The sequence below is a fragment of the Mauremys reevesii genome, linkage group 7, assembly GCF_016161935.1.
Source record: "Mauremys reevesii isolate NIE-2019 linkage group 7, ASM1616193v1, whole genome shotgun sequence".
Lineage (NCBI taxonomy): Eukaryota > Metazoa > Chordata > Testudines > Geoemydidae > Mauremys > Mauremys reevesii.
In genome coordinates, this window is record NC_052629.1 from 80904100 (window position 1) to 80930003 (window position 25904).

Here is a 25904-nt window from a genome sequence, read left to right on the forward strand (position 1 = left end):
ATCCAGCAATCATCCTTCCATGATGCCAACTATAATAAACTTCAGAACTAAGGGTGAACCATTCAAGAAATATATGTTTGCTGATGATGTTTTAAAGAAAGTCACACCAGTGAACTGGTGGAAGTCACTTAAGCACTTGGATTCAGAGACTGTTGAAGTGATAATCTCACTTTTAACAGCAGTAGCTTCTTCTGCCGGTGTAGAAAGAATATTTTCTTCCTTTGGACAAATTCATTCCAAATTGAGAAATCATTTGGGACCTGAAAAAGGAGAAAGCATGTTTTTCTTTTCCAGATTATGAACAAACAGGAAAATGAAGGTGAAGACATTTGAGTTAGCTGCAGAAGCCAATATTTTAAGTTTCTCATGTTGACCTGGCTGACATAGTCGATTTAATTTTTGTTTTTATATATAACTATTTTAGTTAAAAACAATTTTAACAAACATTTGATTTTAAAAAATTTGAATGTTTAACTAAATTAAAAAATTCATATGCTTGTTTTGTTAAAATATTATGTATGTTGTTGAAGAAAAAAATCCAGAATACATAACCATTGTTGTTTTAGTTAAATAAAACAATTTCAATGTCTGTCTGGTGATGTTTTTCTCCTAATACAGTATCTGAAGAAAATCCTCCAAATATTAATGATTAACCTGTTGAATTGGAGATAGTTCACCTCCATAACTTCATAAATCTCTGCTTCAATTACGTTTGGTAAATGAAATAACCAAACAATCATTCATTTTCTGATATAGCTGTAAAACTAATCTGAAAAGTTTTTAAAATAAATCACTTTAAAAATGTATAGTGTGTACCTTCAGAACTAAGGGTGAACCATTCAAGAAATATATGTTTGCTGATGATGTTTTAAAGAAAGTCACATTAGTGAACTGGTGGAAGCCACTTAAGCACCTGGATTCAGAAACTGTTGAAGTGATAATTTCACTTTTAACAGCAGTAGAAAGAATATTTTCTTCCTATGGACGAATTCATTCCAAATTGAGAAATCGTTTGGGACCTGAAAAAGCAGGAAAGCTTGTTTTTCTTTTCCAGATTATGAACAAAAAGGAAAATGAAGGTGAAGACAACTGAGGGCTTGGCTACACTTGCAAGTTGCAGCGCTGGTAGAGGCTTTCCAGCGCTGCAATTAGTAACCGTCCACACCTGCAAGGCACATCCAGCGCTGCAACTCCCTGGCTGCAGCGCTGGCTGTACACCTGGTCAGGTTGGGGTGTAGCGATTGCAGCGCTGGTGATCCAGCGCTGCTCATCAAGTGTGGACACACACCAGCGCTTTTATTGGCCTCCAGGGAATAAGGAGATATCCCAGAATGCTTTTAACTAAATTACTCTCTTTGTTTTGTTATGCAGCCTCTCTTTGTTTTGTTGTGAACTCCGATCGGAGCTCCGTTGAACTGCTTATCTAAAAAAACAAACACTGATCACAGCAAACAGGAGCTATCTGTACCTGGCTGTGAACTATCAAATGAGAGGCAGGGAGTGAATGTTTGCTTGACAGAGAAACAGCGTTGGATGCAGGCTGTTTGCAATTAAGACTAAGGGTTCGCAAACATTTTGTGATTTTTCAATCCAGGAAGCTAACACACAGTGTTGGCTCCAAAAATCCTCTCTCTCTATCTTCCCCGCTCCCTGCCACAGTACACCACCCTCCACCCCCCTCTTTTGAAAAGCACGTTGTTGCCACTTGAATGCTGGGATAGCTGCCCATAATGCAGCACTCCCAACAGCGCTGTAAATGCTGCAAATGTGGCCACACACCAGCGCTGGTAGCTGTGAGTGTGGCCACACACCAGCGCTGTTCCTGCACAGCTGCATGACCAGCACTGTAACTCCCAGCGCTGCAACTTTCAAGTGTAGCCAAGCCCTGAGTTCAATATTTTAAGTTTCTCATGTTGACCTGGCTGACACAGTCGATTTAATTTTTGGGTTTTTTATTTAAATATTTAACTATTTTAGTTAAAAACAATTTTAACAAAAATCTGATTTAAAAAAACTAGAAAGTTTACCTAAATTCAAAAATTCATATACTTGTTTTGTTAAAACATTATATGTTTGTTGTTGAAGAAAAATATCCAGAATACATAACACTGTTGTTTTAGTTAAATAAAACAATTTAAATGTCTGTCTGGTGATGTTCTCCTCCTAATACAGTAACTCCTCACTTAAAGTCATCCCGATTAACGTTGTTTCATTGTTACGTTGCTGATCAATTAGAGAACATGCTTGATTAAAGTTGCACAATGCTCCCTTATAATGTTGTTTGGCAGCTGACTGCTTTGTTCACCGCTTACAAAAAGAGCAGTCTGTTGCAGCTGGCTAGTGGGGTAAAGACTTGGGGGGGAGGAATTAGTCTCAAATCTGCCCAGGAAAGGGGGGGTTAGGGACTTGGGAAATATTTGGGGAAAGGCAAAGTTCCAAGTGGCTCTCCCCTAAGATTTGAAACACACTTGGTGGTGGCAGCTTACTGTTAACCTAAGCTGGTAAATAAGCTTAGAGAGTCTTTCATGCAGGTCCCCACTTCTGTACCCTAAAGTTCAGAGTGGGGAGGGAACCTTGACAGGGGGCTGGAACCAGGGTGAACCAGAAGCCCCCCTATTAGCTCCCCACTCCCCTAAGTTCCCTGTGCGGCAGCCGCCCAGCAGGCTATCAATTGCCGGCAGTTCAGCTGTCCCTCCCCGCACTGCCATGTGCTGCTCCTGCCCTCTGCCTTGGAGCCGCTCCTGGGAGCCTCCTGCTTGCTGTGGGGGGAGGGGGAAGAAGGGTGCTAATGTTAGGCCTGAATGAAAATATAGCAGACAAAACAGTTATGCTAACCTGACTGAAATCAGGCTAGCAAAGGTTTTGGGTAATCCCAGAGTGGAAAAGTATTGAAAAGCAGCATTGTTTAACAGAGCCCTGGAAAACGTGAGACAAGCCTGAGATAAACCAGGGATTGCATTGCTGGCATACCATTAGCTGTGCTAAGGACAGTGTTTGAAGAGCTGATAAGGAACTCTAGCATCCCACGGTTCAGATTCTAACTTTTGGTTGAGTTATAGGTTTGTTTAAAAACTCCCCTGTATTTCTAACTTTTGGGTGTTGTTAAGAGATAATTAATAATCTAAAGTTGTAGACATAAAGTCTAGGCATGTGTGTATATTAAAAGTGTCTAGTTTTAAGTTGTTAAACAAAGGGGGGTGGGTTTTGCTCAAGTGAGTGATGTATGACGTAATAAAACTGTCTATATAGGCTAATACTAAGCTGAAAAGGGGCTGGTTCTCACTGGAGACGAGCGGCCTTTTGTTGATGCGTGCACTTGTCAATAAAAGGCTTTTGATCGGACCTTGCTGGTGTTGCCTGTCTCTCTAGCTGAACAGACAACGAATTTCGCTGTCGGGGTTAAAGTCCCCAACATCTTTGGTGACTCCGGCCGGGACTTTGTCTGACTCTCCGGTGGGGGATCAGACTCTGAGGCAACGCAGTGCGCATCCTCTGGTTTAGAGGAGCCTTGCCTGGTAATCTGATCTCTGCGTCGGCGATAAGGCGAGTTCTGTGAACCAGCTGAAGCTCGTAGAAATCCAGCAACATCCACCTACCCGTTGAGTAGGGTTAAGGTTGCCTGGGTTAGAGTCCCAGTGCAGATTGTCGGGGTTCGAGTCCCTGACAACTTAGGTCTGGGTTAGAGTCCCAGTCCAGGTCTGGGTTAGAGTCCCAGTCCAGGTTTGCGCAGGATCCAAGTAGTCTGGGTTAGAGTCCCAGCCTGGGTTTGAGTCCCAGTCCAGGTGTTCGAGTCCCCTGGAGAGGTAAGTGAGCGCTCGACGCGGGATGTGGGGTTAGAGTCCCTTTACCTCGACGCGGGAAAGAGGGGTTAGAGTCCCCTTACCAAATGGGACAAGTTGGCAGTAAGTGCCTGGGGGACGCCCCATTGTCTCTAATACTTAAAAATTAAAAGAAGATTTCTGGAATTGGGTAGCTTTTGGAGCTGTATGTTTAAAGCTGTATGGAGAGCTCTTGTAAAAAAAAAAATCCCCCAGCATATGCCCCAGAGCCACACTGGGAGGAAGACTGTCCGTGGGGACGTCTGTCTCTGTTGGGCTCACGCCATCTGAATTTATTGACTGTGCAGCAAGATAAGATGCATAGTGGTAATAGGAAATAATGGCTTTGGTGTGTGTGTGTGTGTAAGTGGAAAATGGGAGAGGGACAGTCTAAATATTCCACCTCACCCCCTAAGGGTACCCCAGCATGTTACATGTACGTACATTATGGTCCTAAAACCTGCAGGTATTTAGAGAATTGGAATCTTTACACGCGTGAAAATCTATTTAAACAATGCCCATTAGAAGGTACCTTCAATCTAGATAAGATCATATATCTCAGAGGAGCTTTTAATCACTAAAGAAAAGCCTCTGACACGGTGTGAGCAATTTGTCTAGGAATGGGTTAATTTGAAATTTAGCTTGACTTGGTGAAACTGGAGAAGCCACAGGCTGGAATCTGAACTGGAATCTCTGAAAGAAACATTGCAGGAGATTCCAGGGTGTACAGAACAGCTCTCCCAAGAGTGGAAGCATGTTGAAAATTCTGGACAAGCTGTATACAGGATAATCTTCCGTCTGCCTATTCCCCTTCTCTGAACGTTATACAGACGTGGCCAGTTTGGACATGTGTGAGTATTAAAGTGGCTTAAGGGTTGAAGTATTTATGTTCTTCCTGAGTAATGTGGGAGCGTTCCCAACACTCTTCATTGTTGTTTTATTATTTTTAATTAAGCTTTAAAATTTGATTATATGGTGTGTTCCCCCAACGTCCTGCAGTAGATAAATTGGTAACAGATTTGTCACAGTTTGGTGAGCAATTGAGAATGGGGGAGCCCTATAGAATTTACACCATCTATCTGTTTTACCTTTGTTATTTTGTGTTTCTTTGTTTGGCACTGTTGGTGTGATATGTTGAGGATTGCATGATTAAAGGTGAGCCTACTCTCAGCTGCAGTAAGTCTGAGAACTAGAAAGGGGTTCTACCCCCAGTTGCAGCAGGACTGGGCAATAAAGTAGTTGGAGAAAAGAAACAAATATGTACTTAATAACTAGAATTAAGTAATTAAGAGCATAGATCATGACCCAGGCAGCAACTCAAACCTGCGCCCAGGGCAAGTTGCAGGCTTTGAGACAAGATTTCCAGTTAGAAAAGGAAGCCCTGGTTAAGCAAGTACCAGTCCTTTAGGGACTTGCCAAAATGTAACTATTTGTGTTCAGCATACACCGTAATAGCAGTGTGTTTGCTACAAGAGGAAATTAAATAATTAAACACCAGTGGGCCGTGCATTTTGCCCAGGTGGCAAGCCTCACAAGGAAGAACTCAGGTAGTCTTGTGAGTTAAAATGTTTTAGGGAAAAGACCAGAAGGGTGGGGCTAGTTAAGAAGCCAACCCTCCTAGATAAAACTGGTAGTGGAATACGTTGGTACCCATGAAAAGAGACGGTTCAAAAAAAAAAAAAGGATCGGGCCCAGGCGGCCAGGCAACAGACAGAGAGCTTGGAGAACAGGTTGGAAACTTTTAGGGTGTAGTGAAAAAACAAAAACAGAGTAAGTAAGTATACGCATGTGGGTTCAAATACTCAGAAGAATATTTGGAATGGTGATCCGAGTTGGTAAGTGGCTGTTGAAAGGACAAGCAAGTGATTTAAGGCACAGTGAAAAGTTAACTCTATAGTTGCTGGAGGGAACAGCAGTTGAACTTTGTAAACGTACTACAGTAAAAAGTTCTTGGTGTCTTTGAAATGTTTGTAAATAAATTCAGGCAAAGAAATTATTAGATTGCAATCATTTGGCTATGAACAATTTTGTTAAATTAGCTGAAGAATGTATACAGTGCTATGTAATTAAAATTGTATTAGGCTCTAAGAGCACTGTGAGTGATGATGTTTTCTTTCAGTGTTTACAAGCAGGAGTTACAAGTAAAAAGTGAGCCAGCAAGCATCTGTATTAATGCAAATTATCTAACTAATAATATAGGAGCCACTAAAACAGGGGCTGCCTATAAAACACATACAAGAAAATATGGGGTAATTCCCTTGTTTTGCCTAAAATCAACAAGAGTCTTTGTATATTTTTAGTAATGATTGCCTGCCCAAAAGAGGTAGACTTCTGTTTTTGTCTTTCAGATAATCAGAGAAAACTGATGCCGGCTGAACAGCATTCAACATACCATGCCTTTGATGGCACAGTAAAAATTATGTTTTGTGTTTTATGTTCTGTCTTGTGGTGTCTGTCTCATGGCCAAAATTGTTTTGTTTATGGGATAGTCTGGATTGGAATACAGATACTTGTTTTGTTCAACTTGGAATACAAAGTGTTTGGATAAATTGGGAAAAATATGGTATACTAAAGCTTAATACATTTCCTTAAGTAAGAGAAAGAGAAATTTTATTGGCCAAATCTTTTAATTGAAAATTGTTAGTAAAACTTGCATACCAATAGTTTTTGGAAGCAAGGACATGGAAAGTTAACCCACTCCCCATATTGTATTTGGATCCTTCTGGCTATCTCAGATTTCTAGCCAGAGGGCTGGGGATGGTGGGAAACTATTGGACTAGAGGCTCTATGAAATAAACTCGTCCAAGTGGGTGTGCTTGTCCTAGCTTGTTGTCCCAAAGCTCTAAAAAAAATTATTTTAGTAACAGACTATATGTGACAAACTTTAAATAATAAGACTAATGTACTGTATAAAGGCAATGTATATGTGTTCCTTGTTAGAAAAGGTGTATAAGTGAAAACTAAGTTTCCTTTGTAGGTTAAAAGAAGCCAAAAAAGGAAGAAGAATGAGTTAACTGAGGAAAAATAGCTAACAACCAAGACAAGGGGGGCTTAAATGTGCCCACACAGCTGTAAAGTCTGCAAATCGCTGACAGGCACTAATGAAATGTGTTAGGTTTCTTTTTTTCACAGGTAAAGACGAACTACACAAAGACCCTAGGAGGCCTGCCACTTCTTGGAACCAGGAAACTGGATTAATGTAAAGCTCCACCAGCGAAAGACTGCTTTGGCTTTATGCTGGAAAGACCCTTATTGAGTCCTGCTGACCACCAACAGCGTTGTGCAGTGTCAGAATCCAGGATTTCCTGACCAAAAAGGACATTAAGGACTGACCCTGGTGTAGAAACCAAGAATTATACATTGGCAGAAAGAAGTTTGTGGGACCCCTGTTTGAGACTGTGGTATTGATTAGATTTGGGGGTTTATTCTACAGGCTGTACCCTGTGTTTTGGATAAATCCTTCAGCATGTATTGCCCTCCCTCATTGCATTTTGAATAACATTGTCCTTATCCAGTTTTCAGATCACTTTTACATACCCAGATTGCTCACAAGGGGCTGCCCTTAAATTAGTATAACAGAGAGCCTGGGCTATTTCCTCTGCAACAAAGAGGGACCTAAAAGCCAAGAAAATGATGAGAAATTGGGCCAACTAGAAAAGGCCACTAGCCTTATTTTTGCAGCTCAGTTATCTTAAGTACAGGCTGGAGTTGGTGAGTTACATGTCATTTCAGCCCTTAGTTCTGTGACCCAGACGTTACTGACAGAGATGGTACTGAATATCACTGAGGCTGGGAAGGCATTGCAGTGGGATCCAGACCAGACTTGGCCCACTGCCCTTGCAGATGCATCAGGAGTACCATCTGATCTGTGGTCATGAAGACATACTTGGACACTTTCTGGATGGAAGTGTGAACATTTACAGTGCTCCTTCCAAGCATTTGGACCGGTTAGGGTGGGTGTGGGCTCCCACATACCAGATCCTGCCGGGTCCATGGGGAGGATGCATGTGGGACTGAATTATTTACCGAGACATCTGGGAAATTAGACCACTTGGTATACCTCACTAATTTATAGTCAGAGCCCCAAACCAATAAACTGTTACCCCTGAAGGCAATTTAAAGCTTCGTTTGCAACTGAACAAACTGTAACTCGGTTGTGCCCTGCCAAGCGGTAATTTGTTGTCCCAAGAGTCCCGTTGGTCCTCTAGGGACAAAGGGGGGATTGTTAGGCCTGAATGAAAATATAGCAGACAAAACAGTTATGCTAACCTGACTGAAATCAGGCTAGCAAAGGTTTTGGGTAATCCCAGAGTGGAAAAGTATTGAAAAGCAGCATTGTTTAACAGAGCCCTGGAAAACGTGAGACAAGCCTGAGATAAACCAGGGATTGCATTGCTGGCATACCATTAGCTGTGCTAAGGACAGTGTTTGAAGAGCTGATAAGGAACTCTAGCATCTCACGGTTCAGATTCTAACTTTTGGTTGAGTTATAGGTTTGTTTAAAAACTCCCCTGTATTTCTAACTTTTGGGTGTTGTTAAGAGATAATTAATAATCTAAAGTTGTAGACATAAAGTCTAGGCATGTGTGTATATTAAAAGTGTCTAGTTTTAAGTTGTTAAACAAAGGGGGGTGGGTTTTGCTCAAGTGAGTGATGTATGACGTAATAAAACTGTCTATATAGGCTAATACTAAGCTGAAAAGGGGCTGGTTCTCACTGGAGACGAGCGGCCTTTTGTTGATGCGTGCACTTGTCAATAAAAGGCTTTTGATCGGACCTTGCTGGTGTTGCCTGTCTCTCTAGCTGAACAGACAACGAATTTCGCTGTCGGGGTTAAAGTCCCCAACACTAATGTCAGGGTGTCCCCCTCCCCCCCATTTATCCCATCTCCATAGAGCAGGGGGAGGAGAGGAGAGATGCATGACAGAGCTCTGGACGGAGGGAGCTTGCTAGCAGCAGCTGCTGTCTCTACTTGCTGATCTACTTAAAAAGGCAATGTACTTAGAGTGGGGTTAGCATACTTAAAGGTGCAATGCGCATCTCTCACACACACACAGGGTGTGTCTCTCTGTCTGCCATGCTGTCTCCCGTCCCTCCATTTGTGCTGCCTTGTAGAGTGTGAGGCTACATTAATAACAATGTGTTAACCCTTGAGGGCTCAGCCGAGTGCTAGTTCATCATTCAGCACAAAGGCATTCCCTGGGAAATATTCCACCCTCTGACTCCACCACCTCAACCAAGCTTCACAATTATCATTGCTGTGTACAGTATTAAATTGTTTGTTTAAAACTTTGTGTGTGTGTGTGTGTGTGTGTGTGTGTGTGTGTGTGTGTGTGTGTGTGTGTGTGTGTGTGTGTGTGTGTTGAAAAAAATTTCCCTGGAAATTAACTCCACTATTTACATTAATTCTTATGGGGAAATTGGATTCGCTTAACATTGTTTTGCTTAAAGTCACCTTTTTTTGAGGAACAAAACTACAACATTAAGCGAGGAGTTACTGTACAGCATGGCAAGAAAATCCTCCAAATATTAATGATTAACCTGTTGAACTGGAGATAGTTTACTTCACAATGACTTCATACATATCTGCTTCAATTACCTTTGGTAAATGAAATAACCAAACAATCATTCATTTTCTGATATAGCTGTAAAACTTCCTGTTGCTTCATGTCATGAACAAGTCGACCTGGTGAGATTCCCACTTCAGGAAGATATTGCTGATGTCCAGTTGGAGAGACCATTCACGGCCATGGAAAGATCTGCTGAGGTGATTGGCCGGTTCATTTTGTGCACCTGGCAGATACGATGTCTCCAATTGTATCAACTGGATGATGCAAAAGTTCCACAACCTGAGTTCTTCCTGGCACAGGGGAGAGGAGTGAGTACCCCATTTTTTTATACAGAACATCACCGTGGTGTTGTCTGTTAACACCGATACGCATTTGCCTCAAGGTGGGTCTGAAATGTCTGACAAGCTAGGCGCATCACCTGTAGCTCCCTGACGTTGATGTGCAGCAATAGTTATGCCTGGAATCATAAACCCTGAGTCCTGAGGTTACCCAGGTGCGCTCCACACCCAAGCACTGACGCATCTGTGCCTAGTGACAGAGACAGCTGAGGTTGGGAAAAGGGTACTCCCGCACAAACTGTTTGTGGATCGAGCCACCACCGTAGGAGAAAGTGTGACCAGACTGTCTAGATGGTCCCTGTTTGGTCTGTACACTTGGACCAGCCATGCCTGGAGAGGACTGAGGTGCAGCCTTGCATGCTGCACCACGTAAGTGCATGCTGCCATATGCCCAAGTAATTTTAGGCAGTTCCTGACCATCGTGGTGGGGAACCAGTGGAGACCTTGTACTATGGTACTCATGGCTAAAAATGAGACAGACTGAAACGCCCTAACCTGGGTGGAGTCCTGGAGAGCCCCAATGAATTCTATCCTTTGAGTGGGAACCAGGGTCGACTTCACCACGTTGAGGATGAGACCAAGATTGCGGAACGTTGTTTGTACTAGGTTCACATGGTCCTCCACCTGGGCTCGGGACCAGCACTTGATGAGCCAGTTGTCTAGGTATGGGAAGACTTGCACCTGACACTTCCAAAGGCAGGCCATCATGACCGCCATGCACTTGGTGAACACCCAAGGGGCTGACGACAAGACGAAGGGGAGGACTGTGAACTAATTGGAGTTGGTGACCACAAATCACAGAAACCATCTGTGGGACGGGGTTATGGAGACATGGAAGTACGCACCCTTCAAGTTGAGGATGGTGTACCAGTCCCCCAGATCCAGAGATAGAATGATGGAGGGCAGGGAGACCACACGGAACTTCAGTTTCTTCATGAATTTGTTGATGTTTCGCAGGTCTAAAATGGGCCTGAGCCCACCCTTGGCCTTGGGGATTAAGTAGTAAGGAGAATAGAAACCCCTGCCCCAGAACTTCAGAGGAACCTCCTCTACCGCCCCCAGCTATGGAAGCATTTGCATCTCCTACACTAGAATTGCTCGTGAGATGGGTCCCTGAAGAGGGATACGGAGGGGAGGTAGGAGGATGTGAGGGAACAAAATTGAAGAGAATATCCCAATTCTACCGTGCTCAGGACCCATTGGTCTGAGGTTATTTGAGCCCAGGCATGGTAGAAATGGGATAGGCAGTTAACAAAGGGAGGGGAAGGATCCAAGTATTGAACTGATGCTCCATCCAAAAGTTTAGTTTTGAGCCTGAGGGCTGCTTAGCTGAGACCGGCCCTTGGCTGAAGAAGGACTGAGATGGGCGCCTCCTCTTGTGTCTATCCTGCTTCCTATTGTAGTCTTGTCTAGGAGGGGCAGGGTAGAAACGTTGGGTGGCCAGAGGCTTGAATGTCTTTGCGGGGCTGGTGTATGAAGCCTCTTAAGACTATGTAGCCTTGAGTCTGTCTGTTCTGCAAAGAGTCTGGAGCAGTCAAAGGGCAGGTCCTGAATTGTATTTTGGACCTCGTGCGGGAACCCTGAGATCTGTATCCAAGAACTGTGTCTCATGGCTATGATGGTGGCCATGGTGTGGGTGGTCGAGTCAACTGAGTCCAGGGCGGCCTGAAGAGAGGTCCTGGCCACCACCTGTCTCTCCTCCAGAACGGCTCCAAACAGGAGTCCGCTGGAAGCAATTCCTGGAATTTGACCAGAGTTTTCCAAGAATTATAAGCACAGCGGCTCAGTACTGCTTGCTGATTTGCTATGCGAAGCTGGAGCCCCCCAGTGGAGTAACTTTCCAACAAAAGAGGTCCAGATTCTTAGCATCCTTGGATTTGGGGAGAGACCCCAGTTGCCCACAGTGCTCTTTGTGGTTTGCTGCCTCCACCACCAGGGTCCCAGGCTGAGAATGGGTGAAGAGGTGCTCATACCCTTAGAAGGCACAAAGTACTTGCGCTCTGCTCACTTGACTATCAGTGGGATAGAGGCAGGTGTATGCCACAGCATCTTGGTGGTATTTTGTATGGTATTGATGAGGGGCAGAGCCACCCTCAAGGGCCCTTCTGGGACCAGAGTATCCACCATGCGATCTGTGTCCTCAGAGATCTCCTCTGCCTGCAAGTTCAAGTTCTGGGCCACCCTCTTGAGTGTCCATAGCAGGCAGAGTGATGGAGGTGGCTGCTACTGGAGAGGACGAAGATGACACCCTCAGATGCACTGGGTCCTCTTGCCCTTACGGCTCAGGGGGATCCTCTTGGGCCACTTGAGAGGTGCAGGAAGTGGTAGTATCACCTGGTGCCACAGCCACTTCGGTGCTGGTGCTGACCTTCTCATCAGCCTGGGCTTGAGCATCCCTATGCTGGGAGGCTCCCAGGCTACAGACATGGCCGATGGAGGGATTCACGCCTCCGACACCACCGACAGGGCCCTGGAACCCAGACCCTGGACTTGGTGGTAGACCCATGGTGTGCAAATGGCCATTGTGTTGATCCCTGACCTTGCGGAGGCCAGGATATTACAGGCACGGGCTGTCCCTTGTCTTGTCCAAGGCAGTGCCGGGAGTGATGCCAGCTCCACCTGGCAGCTGGTACCATGCGGAGTGCCCCAAGGGTCAGTCCTGGGGCCAGTTTTGTTCAATAACTTCATTTAATGATCTGGAGGATGGTGTGGATTGCACCCTCAGCAAGTTTGCAGATGACACTAAACTGGGAGGAATGGTAGGGATAGGATACAGAGGGACCTAGACAAATTAGGGGATAGGGCCAAAAGAAATCTGATGAGGTTCAACAAGAACAAGTTAAGAAGGAAGAATCCCATGCACTGCTACAGAGTGGCTAGGCAGCAGTTCTGCAGAAAAGGACCTAGGGGTTACAGTGGACGAGACGCTGGATATGAGTCAACAGTGTGCCTTTGTTGCCAAGAAGGCTAACGGCATTTTGGCTGTATAAGTAGGAGAATTGCCAGAAGATCAAGGGACGTGATCATTTCCCTCTGTTCAGCATTGGTGAGGCCTCATCTGGAGTACTGTGTCCAGTTTTGGGCCCCACACTACAAGAAGGATGTGGAAAAATTGGAAAGAGTCCAGCAGAGGGCAACAAAAATGATTAGGGGGCTGGAGCACATGACTTATGAGGAGAAGCTGAGGAAACTGGGATTGTTTAGTCTGCAGAAGAGAAGAATGAGGGGGGATTTGATAGCTGCTTTCAACTACCTGAAAGGGGGTTCCAAAGAGGATGGATCTAGACTGTTCTCAGTGGTACCAGATGACAGAACAAGGAGTAGTGGTCTCAAGTTGCATTGGGGGAGGTTTAGGTTGGATATTAGGAAAAACCTTTTGACTAGGAGGGTGGTGAAGCACTGGAATAGGTTACCTAGGGAGGTGGTGGAATCTCCTTCCTTACAGGTTTTTAAGGTCAGGCTTGACAAAGCCCTGGCTGGGATGATTTAGTTGGGAATTGGTCCTGCTTTGAGCAGGGGGTTGGACTAGATGACCTCTTGAGGTCCCTTCGAACCCTGATATTCTACGATTCTATGCTTGTCAGCAGCATTTTGGCGGCGACACCTATTGATGTTGCTGCTTGTCAACGGAATTTCGGTGGATGCTCTTCCGCCGCCACTGTCCTCCGTGGCTCATCATCTGGCGCCCGCCAGACAAAAAAGCTTGGGGACCACTGAACTCTACTTTTAAACTATTTGCAGAGAGAAAAGAAAGAAACCACTAGGGAATCGCTTGCTAATGTAAGAGAGGAGCTGCTCCAATGACATCACTGGCAGTAAAAAGGAACTGAAGAGGCGGCAGGTCGGCAGGGACCTATATACATGGCCATGAAGGTGCCACTCCAGGGGGCTACACAGCTGACCCGACGGGTACCACCAGGGAAAAACCTTCCAATGATCGTGTATGCAGCACGCACACACGTGCGCGCACACACACACACACACACACACACACACACACCCTTACTTGGAATTGACATAAGCAATCACTCCAAGACGAATAAAAATGTTACAGAAAAGGGCACTATGAATGTACTAATTCTGCTACAGTAAGAACAGAAGGTACAAAAAGTGCAATAAAACCTGTTCTCACTAGACTCCCAGGCTAGATAGATTAATATTTCTAGATCAATATCCAAACTTTTCAATATTTGACTGAATCAAGCTAATCATCTCTTCAGGCTCTCCCACTGCTACTATAATTATAGGCAGTGCTTGCAGTGCAGATTATTACGATTTTATTACAGACGCGACTTGTAGTACTGAATATTATTAAGGTTGCCCGACACTTCCCAATTTAAGACTTCCCATTTTAAGACCCTGTTTTCAATTGCTTATAACTTAAACTAACTGTTTGGACTGAACTTTTCTATCCCTTGCGTCTGCCTAAGTCTGGGTGCTGGTTGTGGTTGTTTAATTTCAGCTAAAATGATTCAGAAACTTTTGAGAAAGAGGCTAGGGAATCACACATTGTTTCTCCCATGTTTCAAAATTCAAGTGACCATTTCTTTGAAAACCTCTAGCACTCCCATGCTTTAGAGCAGAAACTTGAAATTTCGCAGGGGGTGGCCTTTGTGTTAGCAATGAGCCTTTTGCCAATTGCTTGGCCCAAATTTGGCCAAGCAATACGTCTTTGAAAAAAATCACAGTTCTCACACTCTCACCAGAGACTTAGATTCTTCCAACTAAATTCCCTGAAGATTCTGTCTGCACTGAGCATGCTTCAGACCAGGACTCAGCAGGACTGTACCTGCTAGAGGCCATGCCAAGTCCAGCTATCTGAACTAACAGCAAGGAGGCTGGCTCTACAGAGTTTTCCATGATTCCCTGCTGGGTAGAGACAGGGTGGAGGAGTAAGTTGCCTGATGTGAATGCAAAGGGGACAAGAGCTAGACATGCAGTGGGGAAGGAGGTATAGATTGGGGCAAGGAGCCTGGGGTGGAGAGACTAGGAGTGGAGGATAGTAAGGGGGGGAAGAAGGAGGAAACTGGTATGGGGATGGAGAGATTAGGATTGGGACCCGGGGGGAGATTGGGACTGGGAACCAATAGGTGGGGGCAGATTAGACTGGATGAAGAGCTAGGGGGACACTATGACTGAGGGTCAGTGGGTCAGGGAAAGGAGATGGGAGGAATGTGAGACCGATTTGATAAAGAACTGAGATATAGGGGGAGACCTGGTACTGCCTGAGCAAAAAGACTGGGACAAAGAGTAGCAGAGTAACAGGAGAGACAGGATACTGAGTTTGGATGAGGAGCCCATTGAGGAAGCCAGTGGGGATAGGGAACGTGCGGGGGGTGGGAGGGAGAGACTAGGGCTGGGATGGGGAGTTTGGAGGGGAGAGACTAAGACTTGCTTGGCAAGGAAACTGGTATGAGAAGCCTGGAGACTTGGACTGGCTAGGTGAAAAGGGTGGAGCTGGAATGAGGAACCAGCAATAGAGACAAGACAGAATTGGGAAAAGGAGAGGTTGGCAGGGATGGGACTGAAGGTGTCACTCTTGAGGGTAAAAGGCAGAACAGACTGTGCCAACTAGAACACACTCCCTTCCAGAGCCTGGAATGGAACCCGATTACCAAGTTTCATCATTCCTCTGCTGTCAGCAAGTATCTCCAAACCCCATTGGCAAAAGGTGTCAAGTTCCCTCTACTGCATGACCACACAGAGAATGACAACCTAAGGCTGCTATCAGTTACTCCTTTAGCTCAGGTGGCAGAGGGTGTGATGTATTTAACAGTCCCAATCCTGTTGATGATCCATGTATGTGGATTCTTTTCCTCCATTCTATATGATGCTAAACAAGTCACTTACACCAACCTTTTCACAGGCTGTCACTAACTTAATCCACATTTTTTGAGTGCCTAACTTGAGACCCTGCAGTCTGACTTGTAGAAGTGCTGAGCATTAACTACTGCAACTGAAACCAATCAGAAGCTGAGCTCCAAGCAAATGAAGTGCTATAAAATGCTAAATACTCTGAAAAATCAGGTTCTAGGTGTCTCAAATTGGGCACCCAAAATTAGTGGATACTTTTAGCCTTAATCTCTCTAAGTGCCTCAATTCCCCATCTGCAAAATGGGAATAATAATCCTCCCTCATCTCACAGGGGAGTTGTAAAAATATATTCATTCATATTGATGAAGCACTCAGACATCGTAGTGACGAGTGCCATAGAAAAGCCCATGTGGAAATTAACAATTCTGTCTTCAGAGCAGGGTTTCAATAGTGTGCAGTAAATAAGCCATGGGGCCACACAACAAACAACAGAGAAAACAGTATCAAATAGCTGCTCATTAAGCAGGCACTTTCCATTATGTTTGTCTACTGAGGCTCATATCGTCTGTCCCAATCTGCTCACCTTCTCACTCCCAAACTCCCTTCTGTTCTCAGCTCCTCTCTCTCCCATCTTCACCCCTGCTACTCAACACCCTGACTTCCACAGCTCCCCTCTGTTCCTCAGCCTCTACTTTCAAGTCAACTTGCTTGATCATTCTCTTCCATTCTGCCACTACAGAAGCAGAAGCATTGAGAGCAAAGGAGAGAGTCTCCCTGCTCTTACTTCTGGTGCCTGGTGCCAGTGTCCCTTTGCTGCCAGGAGGCGCAATTGCAGGTAAAGTCCTGCATGGCTCCTGCAGTCCTAGGATACAGCATGCTCAGTCGCTCTGTCAAGATGGCACAGACAACCTTGCCAGTACATTGGAGCTCTGTAGTGGTGGTGGAGCACATTTTGTACAGACTGAATCTTCAGAACCTTTAACAAAACTCTACTAATCATGTCCAAACTGTGATTTTCCAGGGACTTATAAACTTGGCCAAATTTGAGAAGATTTTCACTGGGACAAAAGATCACTCTGACACCAGAGTGACTCCTTTACCAAATTTCAAACATCTGCTGCAAAGCATGGACGTGCTAGAGCAGGGGTTCTCAAACTAGGCGTCAGGACCCCATAGGGGGTGGTAAGGTTATTACATGGGGGGGTCGCAAGCTGTCAGCCTCCACCCCAAACCCCTCTTTGCCTCCAGCATTTATAATGGTGTTAAATATATTAAAAAGTGTTTTTAATTTATATGCGGAGGGTCACACTCAGAGGCTTGCTATGTGAAAGGAGTCACCAGTACAAATGTTTGAGAATCCCTGTGCTAGAGTATCTCAAAGAAAGAGTTGAGAATTTTTTTAATGTGAGCAAAACTATGTATTTTTCCCTCACCTTGGTGTAAGAAATGGCTAAAACATTTTAGCTGAAAAAACATTCAACCCGAGAGAAACAACTGACATGGGAAATATGAGTCTGAACGGTTTATGTTTGGCAAAGTTATAAGAAACTGAAAACAAGGTCTCATAATGGAAAGTGTTGCATCTTCAACAGGCATAGCTATCAGCTTTGCCTACAATTAGTTGTACACACACAATTTTAAATACGGTCATACCAAAAAAATGGCTACTTTTCTCTACTTTTCACAGTATCCCTAGAAAAGATGGCAAGATTCAAAATACACAGCTGCTCAGCATCAAGAAAACATACCAGGGCCGCCCAGAGGATTCCGGGGGCCCGGGGTCTTCGGCGGCGGGGGGCCCCGCTTTGGCGGTAAGTCGGCGGCAGGGGGTCCTTTCGTTCCGGGACCCCCCGCCGCCGAATTACCGCCGAAGCGGGACCTGCCGCCGAAGTGCAGCCCCCACCGCGGGTCTTCGGGGCACTTCAGCGGTGGGTCCCGGAACGGAAGGACACCCCCCCCCCGCCGCCGAATTACTGCCGAAGACCCGGCTGCACTCCGGCAGCGGGTCCAGCTTCGGCAGTAATTCGGCGGTGGGGGGTCCCGGAACGGAAGGACCCCCCGCCGCCAACTTACCGCTGAAGCGGGGCCCCCCGCCGCCAAAGACCCCGGAGAGGAAGGACCTCCAGCCAGCGAAGACCGGGAGCGAAGAAGCTCCGGGGGCCCGGGCCCCACGAGAGTTTTCCGGGGCCCCCGGAACAAGTGAAGGACCCTGCTCCAGGGCCCCCGAAAAACTCTCATGGGGGCCCCTGCAGGGCCCGGGGCAAATTGCCCCACTTCCCCCCCCCTCTGGGCGGCCCTGAAATATACAAGCCATCCACACAGAGATCAAACTCTAGCAGACAGGCAATATACATAGGAGCTAAAAATAAACTAGTTCAACAATTTAAAAAAAAACTCACTGAAGTACTAAAATGAAGAATTTTCAAGGAAAAAAAAATAAAGGAGGAAAAATCCCTTTCCATTGAAATACAAACTTGAAGCAGATTCTTCCATAGGTTTTCCCAACAAGAGTGACTTCACCAGGAAAGTCAATAGTGAACACATACATTTTAACCATACAGAAATACTGGAAAGGTAGAAATGCTGCTTGGAATTACTTTATCTGATTTACTCCCACTTTATGCAGTCTGTTTCTGAGGCACTGTGTTGGTTACCTAGGAAACTGGTAAGTTTGAATGGTTCTTGTGTCAGAACTGTGAACACAGATTTATGCAGTGTACAATGTAACAATAAATGCACAAGTAAATGAAATGCTTGACAACTTAGTGGAGTTTTATCAGAAGAAAAATGTAATTGAACACTATGTATGTTATATTTTTGGGAAAAAAACAAAAACTTCATTAGACACTAGTGTTCATTAATATACTTTTACAAATTACACTGAAAAGTACAGTATTTTAAACTAAAGCCAGTTGAATGTTGGAAATAGCTTGTGTCTTTGTATACTTAAGCATACATGAACTCACACAAAAATTCACAGCCAGCATAAAGAGCCCTCCTAGTGCAAAATTTCCTTGATTAGACTATAAAATCTGTGAAATATAAAACGTTAAAAATATTCTCCCCCAATTAGGTTTATTTTAAAAATTCTTTTATATTATGATAAAGTGAATTTATTTAAAATTGTTAAAAAAATCCTGAATTAAGAATTGTACAGGCTTTTTTAGGCATTTGGGCTTTTTTGAAAAAAAGTCAAAATGGATGCAGCCTACATGTATGCAGGTGGAAAGGGTCTCTGAACCTTTGGGATGACTAAGAAGCAATGTTTACCAATTCAGAAGAGAATTCCGTACAATTATGTATGCCAAAATAATTGTAAATGGAAGTGGAGTCTTAAGAGTGATGGAGAAAATGGGTTAGGGCTGCAACAGCAAGGTGGAAAGCCCTCATTCTCAAATAATTTTTAAAAATAGAGACTGTATTTACACTTACCTTTACATTGGGCTTCTTAATGGAAACTCCTCTGTACCAGCCTAAAACAGGACAAAATATACTGTATTAAATTGTGGCATTGCATTTCTTTATACTGAAATAATCTGACTGCCACTAGCAAAACAGTCCAAATGCTGAGGTAATCATTTATTCCTGAGGGCATTTTGCACCAAAAAATTCTGTGCCAACAGAATTAAAATTCTGCACACAATATTTTAAAATTCTGCAAAATTCTGCAAATATTATTTCTCAAATAAATGTGGAAGCTCCAGCATAGCACTGGAGAGCACAGGCCACTAGCTGCACAGAAGTGGGAGATCACTGTACAGTTACTCCCCCCCACCCACCTGGGACACAGGGTACGTCTACACTACGGGACTATTCCGAATTTGCATAAGCCGGTTTTGTAAAACAGATTTTATAAAATCGAGTGCGCGCGGCCACACTAAACACAGTAAATCGGTGGTGTGCGTCCATGGTCCGAGGCTAGCGTCGATTTCTGGAGCGTTGCACTGTGGGTAGCTATCCCGTAGCTATCCCATAGTTCCCGCAGCCTCCCCCGCCCCTTGGCATTTCCGGGTTGAGATCCCAGTGCCTGATGGGGCAAAAATCATTGTCGCGGGTGGTTCTGGGTACAGCTTCACCCCTCCCTCCCTGAGCAGCAGACAACCATTTCGCGCCTTTTTTTGCTTGGTGAACTGTGCAGACGCCATAGCACAGCAAGCACAGCAAGCATGGACCCTGCTCAGCTCCATACCACAATCGTGAATGTTTTAAACACCTCGCGCACTCTCGTGCAGTCTATGGTGAACCAGGACCTTGAATCCGAGGCGAGGAGGAGGCGGATACGGCAGCGCGGCGATGACAGTGATGAGGACGTAGACACAGAATTCTCTCAAACCGCGGGCCCCTGCGCTTTGGAGATCCTGATGGTAATGGGGCAGATTCTATCCATTGAACGCCGATTTTGGGCCCGGGAAACAAGCACTGACTGGTGGGACCGCATTGTGTTGCAGGTGTGGGACGATTCCCAGTGGCTGCGAAACTTTCGCATGCGTAAGGGCATTTTCATGGAACTTTGTGACTTGCTTGCCCCTGCCCTGAAATGCCAGAATACCAAGATGAGAGCAGCCCTCACAGTAGAGAAGCGAGTGGCGATAGCCCTGTGGAAGCTTGCAACGCCAGACAGCTACCGGTCAGTCGGGAATCAATTTGGAGTTGGAAAATCTACTGTGGGGGCTGCTGTGATGCAAGTAGCCAAAGCAATCACTAAGCTGCTGCTACGAAAGGTTGTGACTCTGGGAAACGTGCAGGCCATAGTGGATGGCTTTGCTGCAATGGGATTCCCTAACTGTGGGGGGGCGATAGATGGAACCCATATCCCTATCTTGGCACCGCAGCGCCAGGGCACCCAGTACGTAAACCGGAAGGGGTACTTTTCAATGGTGCTGCAAGCACTGGTAGATCACAAGGGACGTTTCACAAACATCCACGTGGGATGGCCAGGGAGGGTTCATGACGCTCGCGTATTCAGAAGCACTACTCTGTTTAAACGGCTGCAGCAAGGGAATTACTTCCCAGACCAGAAAATAACAGTTGGGGATGTTGAAATGCCTGTCGTTATCCTGGGGGACCCAGCCTACCCCTTGATGCCATGGCTCATGAAGCCATACACAGGCAGCCTGGACAGTGGTCAGGATCTGTTCAATTACAGGCTGAGCAAGTGCAGAATGGTGGTGGAATGTGCATTTGGCCGTTTAAAGGCACGCTGGCGCACATTACTGACTCGCTCAGACCTCAGCCAAACCAATGTCCCCTATGTTATTACTGCTTGCTGTATTCTCCACAATCTCTGTGAGTAAGGGAGACCTTTATGGCGGGGTGGTAGGCTGATGCAAAACACCTGTCCGCTGATTACGCGCAGCCAGACACAAGGTAGAGTAGAAGAGCACACCAGGAAGCGGTGCATCAGAGAAGCTTTGAAAACGAGCTTCATCAATGGCCAGGGTACAGTGTGACTGCTGTGTTTGTTGATGAACACCCAACCCCCTTGATTGACTCAGTCCCTGTAAGCAACTCCCCCTCCCCCTTCGAGTACAGCTTACTTATGCAAATAAAGTCACTCTCATTTAAAAAGCATGAATTCTTTATTGATTCATTATAAAAAGAGGGAGAGAAGTAAGGGTGTGGTTTGGGAGGAGGATAGGAGGGATGGAGAAGGCCATTAAAAAAAAATTCAGAGTAACGACATCCTTCTGGTTGGGCTGTCCACGGGGGTGGAGTGGGCGGGTGCACGGAGCCTCCCCCCACGCGTTCTTACACGTCTGGGTGAGGAGGATGTGGAACATGGTGAGGGTTGAGGGTGGTTATACAGGGGCTGCAGCGGCACTCTGTGATCCTGCTGCCGTTCCTGAAGCTCCACAAGACGCCGGAGCATGTCAGTTTGATCACGCAGCAGCCCCAGAGTTGCATCCCGCCACCGCTGATCTTCCTGCCGCCACCGCTGATTTTCCTGCCGGTCTTCCTGCCGCCACCTCTCATCTCGGTTGTCCCTCCTGTCTTCACGTTCATCCCTCCTGTCCTCACGTTCACTGGCCTCTTTCCTGTAATTTGAAACCACGTCCTTCCACTCATTCAGATGAGCTCTTTCATTGCGTGTAACTTCCATAATATCCGAGAACATCTCATCTCGCGTCTTCTTTTTCCTCCGCCTTATCTGTGCTAGCCTTTGGGATGGAGGAGGGATGGTTGAAAAATTTGCAGCTACATGAGGGAGATAAATATTTAGAAAGATACATTTTACAGAACAATGGTTATACTCTTTCACAGTGAACATCACTATTCACCTAGCACATGTGATTTCCCTACAAGGTCGCATTTTTCATCTTAATAGTGAGTGCTTGCAGCTCTGGAGTTACAGATCTCACAGACACAGGTCCAGGCATCAGAATTCAGCTTGCATGCAGCCATGGTAAGCCACTGTCTCAGTGATTTACCCCTCCCCCCCAACGCATGGCTAATACCACGCTAGCTCCCTGCTAATCAACAACCTTCCCCCTCCCCCGCACCCACTGCGTGTCTGGTAGCTTGGGGAAGATCGCCGGTGACCAAACACAAAAGATCATCGGCATTTCACTCCTCCTCCCCGCCGCTACGTGCAGGAAAGTTTTTTTAAGCTGCTGCATTCCACGAACCCAGTAGAAAAATGGCCACCCCCCTTACTTAAATTCCTGATTTTTAACCAGGTTATCCTGAACGATATCACTTTGCTGAGGATAACAGAACAAGATAAAGAGCGGATGCTTCTTGAATGCCAGCAGTCACCGGGACCATATGCTGCTATGCTTTGCCACGCAATGATACCTGATTACTTGCTACATGCATGGCATGGTAAAGTGTCCTACCATGGTGGGCGGAACAAGGCTGCCTTGCCCAGAAACCTTCTGCAAAGGCTTCTGGAGTACCTACAGGAGCGCTTCATCGAGATGTCCCTGGAGGATTTCCTCTCAATCCCCGGACATGTTAACAAACTTTTCTAAGTAACTATACTGTCTGCGAATGCATCCCAAGTCCTCAGGGCAAATCAATCATTAAAAAAGGCTTGCTTAAAAAACAATGTTTGCTATTTGCAAAGGTACACTCACCAGAGCTCCCTTCCATGGCATCATTGTCTGGGATAGTGGCTTGTGAGGGCTGGGAGGACGGTAATTCCGTCAGGGTGATAAAAAGCTCCTGGCTGCTGGGGCTCATGGAGTGCTGTGTGCTCTCTGCTAGGTCTTCCTCCTCTTCTTCATCTTCATCTTCCCCGTCTGCATAATCCTCAGCCATGGCAGAAATTACAACCCCCACCTCGGAATCCACGATCAGGGGTGGGGTACTTGTGGCGCAGCCCCCTAAAATTGCATGCAGCTCAGCATAGAAGCGGCATGTTTTTCGACCTGCCCCGGACCTTCCGTTTGCTTCTTTGGTTTTTTGGTAGCCTTGTCTGAGCTCCTTAACTTTCACTCTGCACTGCACTGAGTCCCTGCTGTGGCCTTTATCCGTCATAGCCTTAGAAATTCTTTCAAATACTTTTTCATTTCGTCTTTTGGAACGCAGTTCTGTTAGCACTGAATCCTCTCCCCAGATAGCGATCAGATCCAGTACCTCCCGTGCAGTCCATGCTGGGGCTCTTTTACGATTCTCAGGAGACTGCATTGTTAACTGTGCTGATGAGCTGTGCGTGGTCACCTGTGCTGATGAGATCTCCACGCTGGGGAAGCAGGAAATGAATTTCAAAAGTTCGCGGGGCTTTTCCTGTCTACCTGGCCAGTGCATCTGAGTTCAGAATGCTGTCCAGAGCGGTCACTGGTGCACTGTGGGATACCGCCCGGAGGCCAATACCGTCGATCAGTGGCCACACTAACCCTAATCCGATATGGTAATACCGATACTAGCGTTACTCCTCTCGTTAGGGAGGAGTACAGAAACCGGTTTAAAGAGCCATTAAAATCGATATAAGGTGCCTCCTAGTGTGGACGGTTGTGGCGTTAAATCGGTTTTACGCTCCTAAAACCGATTTAAACGCCTAGTGTAGACCAGGCTACAGACTCAGCGGGGAGGCTGCACCCAACCCTGACACAGTGCAAGGACTGGGCCGGTGCCTCAACGCCAGGTGCACCAGGTGTGGGCAGGCTGGCTCAGCAAGACAGTATCCAAGTGTGGAGGGGCTTAGTGTTGGGGGATCCAGGTGTGGGTTGAGAGGATTCTCTGTGGGGTAATCTGGGTGCAGACGGCTCAGTGGGGGATCTGGATGCACAGGGACTTGTTGAGGGGTTCTGGGTGCAATGGTAATGGGACTCTGTAGGGGGTACAGGTGAAGGTGGTTGGGGCTCAGCAGGGGGGGGATTTCTGGGTGTGGGTGTATAGAGCTCGTCAGGGGAGTCTGGGTGTGTGGGGCTCAGTGGGGTGGGGATCCAGGTGCAATTGGCTGGGGCTCGGTGGGGTGGGGACACAGGTCTGGGTGGCTCATCGGGGTGGTCCAGGTGCAGGGGGAGTGGGACCCATCAGGGTGGGTTCTAAGTGCAGGGGGGTGAGGCTCGGTGAGAGGGTCTGGGTATGATGGGGTCTGGATTCCTGGGGGTTGGGCAGATGGAGGAGCAGCTCCCTGTACAGGGATCCCTCCCCCTACAGCTGAAGTGCAATGGGTGCAGGAAGCATGTTCCCCTCCAGAACTGGAATTGAACCCAGGATTCCTGAGTCTTAAAAATAATTATAAAACCCGAAGTTTGTCTCTCATACATCTCTAGAGATATGTCTACACAGATAGCAGTCTTCAACTGCTACCTGTTAATCTGTGGGTATGTACATATCCATTATGATAAAGTCTTTAACTATATGATCCTATACTATTGTTTCAATAAGACCCCTGCCTCATTCAGTGCACAGAATGGACTGTGCTCAGGGAATGAATCAGGGATGTGTACTGACAGAGCCGGCTCTAGACCCCAGCGCGACAAGCACGTGCGTGGGGCGGCACTTGCCGGCAGGGGCGGCAGATTGGGCCGGCGGACCTGCCACAGTCACGCCTGCGGGAGGTCCACCGGAGCCCCGGACGACCGGACCTGCCGCAGGCATGACTGCGGAGGGGGTGCTCCTCCCGCGGCTCCAGTGGACCTCCCACAGGCGTCACTGCGGACGGTTCGCTGGTCGCGCGGGTCGGCTGGACCTCCCGCAGGCATGCCTGCGGCAGCTCAACCACAGCCGCCGGACCTGCGAACCGCCCGCAGCTGCGGGAGAGCCGCGCGACTAGCAGACCCTCACCAGTCAAGCCCGCGGGAGGTCCGCTGCTCCCGGGGCTCCGGGGCGCCTCCCGCGCATGACTGCTTGGGGCGGCGGAATATGTAGAGCCGCCCCTGTGTACTGAATAAGGCTGTTGTCTGTAGGACTCATGCCTCAGTGTTGTGGGAGTTAGAAGGTGTATAGTGAATGAGGTGGTATAATTGCAGATTATCATAATGGATAGGCACAAAGAGTAAATTAATGAATCACAGACAACCTTAATTCCAGCATTTCCTAACTACTGAGATCTTGACTTTGCAACCTTAAGATTCTTTTTCTGTTATTTTTGTATATTATTATTAATGTAGTATTGAGGTTCTCTCTTTTTAAAATAATCTCTTCTTATAAAAACGTACACACAGCAAATTTTTAAATAATCAGCAATTCTAATATACTATTACTGTTATTAATCATTTGTATTATGGCTGCATGTAAAAGCCTCATTCAATATCAGGGCCTAAAAATGCTTGGCATTTTACAAACAAACACCAATAAAGAGGAGGCCCCTGCCCTGGATTATAAAATGTTCCCAGTCTCTACTATGATGGTATGTTAAAGAATCAAAAATAAATATTCACACCCAGTTCCTCTGACCAAAAAAAAAAAAAACATTACAGAATTAATTATGGCATCAATACTGACTCCATAGTTGAGACTGAGTTGATTCTAGCACATAAAGGAGGCATACAGGTTTGTTATGGACAGAAAAACAAAGCATATCCTCTTTAAAATTATAGCAGTTCACGTACAGAATAATTTTTGACAGTTTACAAGTAAATCTTTTAATTACTTAGGAATGAAAAATAATTAAAAATGGGTCCTTTAAGAAATTAAGTACCCAGTGTCAGACCTTTGCCTCTAATAATCTCAGTAACAGAATAAAAGACTTTTCAAATTTCTCATACAAGTAAAACTAACTGAAATGTTACACATAGGCCATATTTGATTTTTTTCTTATTAATGGCCATTTTCCCCATTACTTTTCATAACTGAAAGTTTCTCTTTCAGAAAAGGCTAAAGGATACAATAGTCTGCCACAGAGAATTTCACAAAGAACAGCCATTTTTCAAAACAGTTGCCATTTCTCAGTGTTCTCAACAGTCCGGAAGCTA

The 25904-nt window shown here is 46.0% G+C and overlaps 1 protein-coding gene across 12 annotated transcripts in view; it reads right to left on the reverse strand.

Annotated features, from left to right (window-relative positions):
- DOCK3 (dedicator of cytokinesis 3) overlaps positions 1-25904 on the reverse strand; it is a 625234-nt gene that overhangs the window by 511364 nt on the left and 87966 nt on the right. For all 12 annotated transcript variants that reach the window (XM_039547580.1, XM_039547582.1, XM_039547590.1 and 9 more), the window contains exon 3: positions 18973-19013. In XM_039547580.1, coding sequence (XP_039403514.1) covers positions 18973-19013 — 41 coding nt within the window. The remainder of the gene's footprint in view (positions 1-18972; positions 19014-25904) is intronic.